Source organism: Sitophilus oryzae, unplaced genomic scaffold (assembly GCF_002938485.1).
Source record: "Sitophilus oryzae breed Bouriz unplaced genomic scaffold, Soryzae_2.0 scaffold_1145_pilon_pilon, whole genome shotgun sequence".
NCBI lineage: Eukaryota > Metazoa > Arthropoda > Insecta > Coleoptera > Curculionidae > Sitophilus > Sitophilus oryzae.
In genome coordinates, this window is record NW_022145777.1 from 1,187,066 (window position 1) to 1,195,392 (window position 8,327).

General features: G+C 34.8%; 1 protein-coding gene across 1 annotated transcript in view; it reads right to left on the reverse strand.

Moving 5' to 3' along the window:
* LOC115886576 (probable serine/threonine-protein kinase DDB_G0278845) overlaps positions 1-6,655 on the reverse strand; it is a 107,934-nt gene extending 101,279 nt beyond the window's left edge. Inside the window, exon 1 of the mRNA XM_030905810.1 lies at positions 5,131-6,655. Coding sequence (XP_030761670.1) covers positions 5,131-6,619 — 1,489 coding nt within the window. The 5' untranslated portion in view covers positions 6,620-6,655. The remainder of the gene's footprint in view (positions 1-5,130) is intronic.
* Positions 6,656-8,327: the final 1,672 nt, after the last annotated feature.

Below are 8,327 nucleotides of genomic sequence, written 5' to 3' on the forward strand. Positions count from 1 at the left end.
ATCGGTATTGCTTCCGTTCAGTTACGTATTGCTAGTTGCGTGTATACGTGGGCAAGGCTAAAACCGATGCCAACCGTGATTTATCTCTACAATGGTAAATTAGCCGAATGTCAGGGAATAACTGCGCGTGAAAAGTTGTCTCTCTTTTAAAAATAGACACTTTCTCTGCACGGCATCAGTACAGGAAAAAAGTTTCGCATTTTTTGAAGGTGTTTCGGGAATGTTTCAACGTGTCTGACAGATTCAGGTTGAGTGTTTTTGTTTCTTTAGAGGACGTTAACTTCTAGCTAATTTTTTATTGATCAAAAGAAAAAGAAATATTTTTCTTTATATTTTAGTTTATTCATTCATTCATTCTGTCCGTACTCCTACGTGGAGCATAGAGCTTCAATAAACGCTCTCCAGTGGTTTTGGTTGTTGGCAATTGATTTTACATCTCGCCATGATCGGTTTTTTTCGCTTTAATAAATTAATTATCCTTGCCATGTATGTCTTGGACGACCAGTTTTTCTATTGCCTTGTAGCTTCCACTCAATAGCTCTGCCAGCAATGTTGTTGCAATGGCACCAACATTGCTGGTTGAACGAAACGGCTTTTTTCCGATACCTTTTGATAGAGAGTTATCCCGTGGTCTAAAAGGAATTTTTAGAATGTCAATTATAAACTTGTAATCAGTGCTAATAATAAATTACAACAGTTATTAGGTAATTCAAAGGATAAAATACCTCCACTGGAAAGGTCGGGTATTTATGAAATTTCTGTAAAAAGATTGTAATCAGAATATGTTGGGCAAACTAGAAGATCAATATTACTAGATTTAAAGAACATTTAGCTCAGATAAGATATGGTAGACCGGATAAATCTTCGTTGCCCAACATATTGTTAATAAAGGACATTGTAATAGATCTGATTAATTAAAAATTAATTAAACAAGTCTCAAATTACCAGAGCAATTAATGCATAGAAAGCATCAGAATTAATAAATGTCAAGATAGTATGAACAGAGACAACGGTCCAATTCCTTCAAGTTCTTGTTCCTACTACTCTAGTGGCGGGAAATCTAATTGTTACGCTCAGTGGGCTCTGACTCGGTTGGCTAGATTTTGCCACGCCCACTCGGTGCCCACTGAGCGAGTATATAAACGCTCAAACTTGTAGATTGTACTTTAGTTTATAATCATCTGCTGATTAGAATTAGAATTTTATAATTCTAAAATTCTAAAAAAAAAAATCTGCTGATGATGCTAACATGGTTAGCGAAACGCGCGTCCAGTGTAAAAGTAAAAGTGTTGGTGTAAAATAGAATTGGTGTATTGTGGTGATTTAGTGTTTTTATTTTGCAGATTTCATCCACAAAGTCAAATTCCTCAAACGGCAATGGGCAGAACACACGGATAACAGATGAATCACAAAAATATCAGCATGGTACCCATCACTATGAATTAAGAGACCTAGAAGAAGACCGAACCTGAGTTTATCCTTTCAATCAGATGTACCTACTATCGCCCTAATAGATACTACTAAAACGTTTTAAAAGATCAAAAGTTAAAAATGCATAGACGTAAACGTTCACATGAAAATTTGTTTTCCTAGCTTTCAGTACGTAAGATTGTTTATCATTTATCAATCACCACTGTCGATGCAGTTTTAAATAGTCTACATAGAGAAACAATAAAGACGTAGGTATAGACGTAGTAATCATATGACTTGCCCATTTACTATTTAGATTCCTACAGTCGGATAGCTTCTAGTAAAAAATTGGCTATTTTTGTTATAGCAGTGTTCTTAAATTAGATTTATATTGAGTGTAAACTTTAAATAGAAAGATTAAGGTAGGAATATAACAACAAACATAGTTGGAGTGCGATGGGAGACTAATATGGCTGCCTTAGTTTCCGGTTTATCAGTGCTCTTCTAATTTTATTTAAAACGGATTAGATAATAATATAAGGCATAGTCTCAATAATTTGTCTGTTTTGTTTTAACGTTGTCAAATAAATTTATTAGTTATTAAAATTGTTAAAAAATAGTATATTTGTTATAAAAATAGATAAGGTTATACATAATGATACGGCAATACAAAATGATACGGCAGATGATACGGCAATACTAGCACCAACTTTAGAGGATCTCCAGCAAATAATAAATAAAATAGGGGACATGAGAAATCGTTTCGGTCTTAAAATCAACACTGCAAAGACCAAACTTATGGTAATAGGACGCCAGCCTACAATCAACACCGCATTGTCCGTGGATGGAAATATTATAGAGCGAGTTCCACGATTTAAACATCTGGGTGCCATTATCAATGAACGATGGGACTGCGATGAGGAAGTTAAACTTAGAACAAATTATGCAAAGTCAACATTTTTTAACTTTAAAAACTTCCTATTAGCACGCAGTCTCCCGCTAACACTTAGACTAGGGGTAGTAAAATGCTACAAACCCCCCATCTTACTATACGGCACAGAGACCTGGTCTCTCAAGGCTAAAACCCTGAACCGCATCCGGGGAGGGGGCTTTGGAAATGTGGACTCTCCGGAGACTCTTTCGTGTGCCATGGACCGCACATGCCACCAACGAAGAAGTTTTAAGAACTGCAGTCTATGAACGAGAAATGCTTAATATAGTTAAAGAAAGGAAAGTCTCATTCCTCGGCCATATCCTTAGAGGAGACCAAACATTTACATTCCTAAGCTGATTCTACAATGAAAAATAGAGGGACGGCGAGGCCCAGGAAGAAAACAACATTCCTGGCTAAGAAACGTACGGGATTGGTGTAACATCAGCGACGCAGCCACCACATTTCGAAGAGCCGAAAACGGCACTCTACACATTGTATGAAGAGTACAGACAATCGCCAACGAAGAGACTTGTTTAACGTAAAAAACGTACTCTTCAAAACAGTTAAAAAATCTATAGGAGGCGCCCCATACAAGTAGAAGTCTTATTGACATCGAAATCCAAATTCATCATGTCAAAAACCACCCAGACACAAATTTTCATCCAAATATCGAGGTTAGTTCAAAAATTATTTGAAAAAATCGACATTAAAAAAATAAATTTATACGAACTTTTATACTCATTTTTATCTGCAGAATATGCTGCCGAAGCTTCTCTAATACAATTGGGACCACCCTGTATAAATTACTTTTACCTCTATTATAGTGTAGTTCATTTTACACTTTGGTTAAAACAAACATAAAAGTATTCTACACCATGGTACAAAGAATACAAGGTATGATCGATAGTGGCTCCAATTTCGTTCAGTTCGCGCATACCACCTGTGACGTCACTAGGAAAATGAGGAATAAATAAAAAATAAAGAAAGTTGACAGGAGATCAGCATTTTTGGGGTTATGGTCTAAGAATTGTTTATTTGTTAAGACTTTTTATTCGTGTAATTTAATAATTAACTAAAACAGGCAGTTCCAAAAAATATTATTTAAAAATAATAATTATCTATTAACATGGGATTTGGACTTTGGACCATAATGGGTAAGAATACTAAATTTTTATTTCTATATTCGTACCTATAAAATTGTTTATTTAGGTTTTTAGTTTGCAATGTTTATGGTAAATAATTTTCATGTTCATTGCCTCTGATTTCACATAAGGACAGAGATGAGGATATTTATGGAAAAGTAACCACAAGAGGATTTGTTACATCATTTAAAATGTTGGAATTTATTGTTTCCCAATCGAAAAGGTAGAAAATGCCAGTGCAGATGAATGTATTGTAATTGTGATAGATGTAATTCCAAGGGTGAAGTTTTATTATAATTAGTGGAAGTAAATTCCAAGGTTGTGAAGTTTATTATAATTAGTGACCTGTTGCTTCTTTTTATTAATGTGATTTTCAGGTTCTTGAGATATAAAAATCGGTTTTGAATAAAACCCACAAATTCTAGGAAGTATTTGCATTACCCAGAATATGCCCATCAAGGATTATATAGCTCAAAGTTCCTTTAATGGTAGGCAATTATTCAATGCAAATTAACTTTTTAAGTGACTGAAATATTAAATAGTTACAATTATGGTATATCTATTAAAAATTGATATTACTTTTAGTAACAATTAGGGCCCGATACATTTCAAAAGTAGTGGAATATTATTTATATTAAACTGAGGTATTGTACCAACAATCAATTATATTAATACGGAGATTAAAAAATAACAGAATAAATAGTTCTTTTTTTTTATACTACAAAAATAAAAAAAAAAAAAAAAAAAAAAAAAAAAAAAAAAAAAAAATAGAATAAAAAAGTATTGTCCCGGCCGAGATTCGAACTCCGGTCTCTTCGCTTCCTAGCCCGACTCCTTACGCACTACTCCACAGTAACTTGCTTACCGATAATTCAATGACGGTATATAAACAAAAAAACAGGTTTATAACAATATCTTGACGATTTGAACTGGCGCGCGGAGCGTGCTGACCAATAGCGCCTGTTATCACCTGTGACGTAGCTACCAACCTGCGCAATATCATACCTTGTATTCTTTGTACCATGTTCTACACCATGTCTCCGGATTATCTTTACAAGAAGAAATACTTTTTTATTATTGACATTTTGAAAAAAATACGTTCTTCATAAAAATGTTTGCTTATTCTAAAATAGCTAATCCCGTTTATACTTTTCCAAATTTCATAAAAAGTTTTAGAGAAAAATTAAAAAAACAAGAAAATATAGTTGAATTTTTTGTCCTAAAAATCAAAAGCCAGTAATATAATTTCGATTATATTATTTGATAATGGTTTGATTAATTTTTGATAATGTCATATTTTTTTTGCTTAAAAAACAAAAAAAAAGTAGTAAAGTAACACATCCTCCGATAACTATTATCACCCTTTCCATAGCACTGAACTTATTAAATGTTGTAGTTCTTTAACATTTTACAACAGCAAAGATATGACATTAATTAAGTTTCTATCAATAACAATCTGGCAAAGAAATAATATTTTCATGTTTTTTTTTTTAGTTTTCTTTAAAAAAAAAAAAAACGGTATGGAAATTTTGTGCAAAAATTCCTCAAAATGCAATAAAAAAAGCTTTCCTCTTGTAAAGACAATCCTGGGACCTATAGTATATCTAAAACAAACAACAAGCATTTTAAAAAACAGTTACTAACCCTTATTTTTCGCTCTTCCCGAATCAAATCCAGAATCATTACTCGACGTACTAGCTCCCACTTTACTTTCACCTCCAACATCTCCCTCTTCTTCTTCTTCACCGTCTTCTTCGTCAACATCGTCATCATCCTCATCACTACCATCACTAGAACTGTCATCATCATCACTGGTCGTACTACCCTCACTATTACTTTCGACGTTTTGCTGTTGCCAGCGACGCGGTATATGACGCGCGCGAATAAACTTAGGCTTTGCGTACAGTTCCAAAGAACCATCCTCGTTTTGATCGGGTTTTTTAAAGGGATGCATCCACTGGGAGAGTCTGTTTGACTTTAGAGGAACAAAGGAAGGTTCTGGGGAAGGTTCTTTTTCTGGTTCGGGTGGTGGAGGGGTTGGTGGTTCGAAAACTTTCAAGTCTGGATCAGATTTGTTGGCTTTTTCTATTAAGGAACGTTTGGACATGATTCTCATCTGACGTTCTTCTGGAGTTTCTGGCTGGTTCTCCTGAAGTTCCTCGATGATTTCTCTTGGATCTTTCAAGCCCAAGTTTAGTTTAGCCAGTTTCGGTGGTTCATAAGGTTCATTATCTCGACTATTCCAGATATTTTCAGGTTCTTCTTTACTAACAACATTCTCATTTTCGTCCTTCTTAACTACATCATCCTTTTTTATTTCTTTTTGCTCTTCTAATTTTTTACTTTTCAAACTAGATTGTTTTGGTGGTGAATCTTCAGTGGTGTTTTTCTTAAACCTTTGAGCTAAAGCTGATACATTCCTCTTGGGACCTAGATCAGATTTAGATAGAAAGGTGTTTTCTTTTAAATCACTTTTAGCACTTTTTAAAAGAGATTCCGTTTTAGTTTTAGGAGAAGGGTCTTTTTGGTCTAGATTTTTTTCTATCGACACAATTTTTAACTTTCCGCTGCTCGTTCTGCTGCTACCATCAGCAACACTGTTATCACTCTTTGATTTGTTAACTAAAACCGTAAAAGTACTGCACATATTTTCGTTGCTACCCGATTTCTGTGCAGTATTGTCTTCCTTTGTTCTAACTTGCACCTCTGACAAGCTTTTCAGTAATTTTTGTTTCATTTCAGTATCATCTACAGGAGGAGGTTCTTTTTTCTTAAAGATTTTACCGTCGCCAGCAACATTACCAACCTGTTTATCTTCTTTTTTCTTTAAAATACTTGTAACTACAGGTGTTTTAGGAGTAGATAATTGAACAACACCAAAGTCACTGTCTTTTAAGTTACATTTAGGCACAGTAATCTTCTTTTTAACCGGAAACTCCTGGACAGTAACGTTAAATCTAAATTTCTTCTCTTTTTTGGCAGGTTTGGGACTTTCCTGTATCTCGTAGTCCTCGACAACCAGTTTCAAGTTGTTGGTGGTCTTCTCCTCGATGTCTCCTACAGAACCAGTTATAACCGGTTTTTGTTTGACCGGTATCATCTCTATTTCGACCTGCGATATGTCTTTAATCATATTTTGCAAAGAACTGTCCTTTCTCAATCTTGAAACTGGTTTTGTTTGATGTCTCAGGAATGCTTATTTCACTCGATGATTTTTTCAAAGATTGTCTACTAGCTATCGATCGGGATTTAACTGATATATCTTCCTCTGTACCACTTTCTTCTTTTTTTCAGTCTTTTTAATAAGGTCATCAGTCTTTTTTCTGGTCACTTTCTTCTTCTTGACACCTTTAACTTTCTCTTCAATCACCGGAGGAGAATTATACAGTCCCACTTCATTTTCTGCCTGGAGAAGTGCGTCAAGTAACTCCACTTCTTCAACACTTAGAGTTGAGGAACTTCTTTTGATTTCATTGATTAAATCGTCATGAGACAGTTGCCTGCTTTGTCGTCTTCTGATATTAATGGGTTGCCCAGGATTTAAATCGTCTGTTACCTCGTTTGAAGTGATTTCATCGCAAATATCTTTGAAACTAGGGCTCTTCCTTACGGAGTTTCTTCTGTTTAGTTTTGGTGGGGTTAGATTTGAGATATTATCTTTGCTTTTGCTTCTGATTAAGAATTTTTCTTTTAAGATTTCACCTGGTGATTTTCTTTTGACTTTAGCTTCAGTTACGAGTTCCTCAGGTTTAAAGTTATCCCTCCAGCTTCTTATAGCTCCTATTTCTTTCTCTAAAGCATCTTTATGGATTGTTTGGAGCCTGATGGTAGCCCTATCACGTTTGATGTTAGTATTAGGTTTAGCTTCTTTCTCTTCACTTACTATTTCTTTTTTCGGGCTTGGAGACTTTTTTTCTGGTTCCTTGTAGTTCCGGTACTTGTTCACTGAGACATCTATATCAGCTGTGTTGATCTTTATCGGTCTTTGAACTCTAACTTTCGGAGAACTGTGATAGATGACTTTAGGCGAACTGATTCTCCTCAAAGGTGCGATATTAGCCTCGCTGATGGTGGTGAGGTGAGGTTTGTAGCCTCTGAAGTTGGTGCGGTGGAGTTGTTTGGAGAAAGGAAGTATGTTCGATGCGATTATAGAGGAGTGATTGGAGTAAGGTCCTTTGAACAGAGGCGCTGTGTAAGTACTGCTCGGCGTGTAGATTCCCAGTTCAGAATAGTAAGGCATTTTGGGGGCGTTGCCAATCAATCGAAATACTAAAGGTGAGAAACACTTGTTTTATGGCGGGTGGGGATTATTTTCGACGGTGATCACTGTTTGGAGGATTTTGCGTATTAAACACTGGACGACGAATTAATTGTAGGAATGTTCATCACTTAAAAATATCGATATTTTGTATATCTGTTTTTTATATAAGAGAAAATTATTTTTTATAACTTGCTAATAAAGATATTAATATATTTCGATAATATTGTCTATTATACAGAGTATTCCAGTATCTCTTTTCCAATGAAATGCCTCAAATGCAATTAAAGCAAGAAATTTGCGTTTTTTAATGTAGCATATACAAGGTCTTTACAAAACCCGTTGTTTAAGAACTACTTTAGATATAATTATAAATATTTTAGATTGAATATACAGGGTCCGGCGATAGTGCGTCGGGCATCTGTAACTCCTATAATAAAAAACTCAGAAATTCTGTTTAAGTGTAGACCTAAAATATGTATTAGGATGTATCTCAGGAAAACATTTTAACTTCTACAGGGTGGCTCAAAAAAGTGTGAGTGGATCGCGTTGATTTTTTTCAAATAGAACACCCTGTATATTA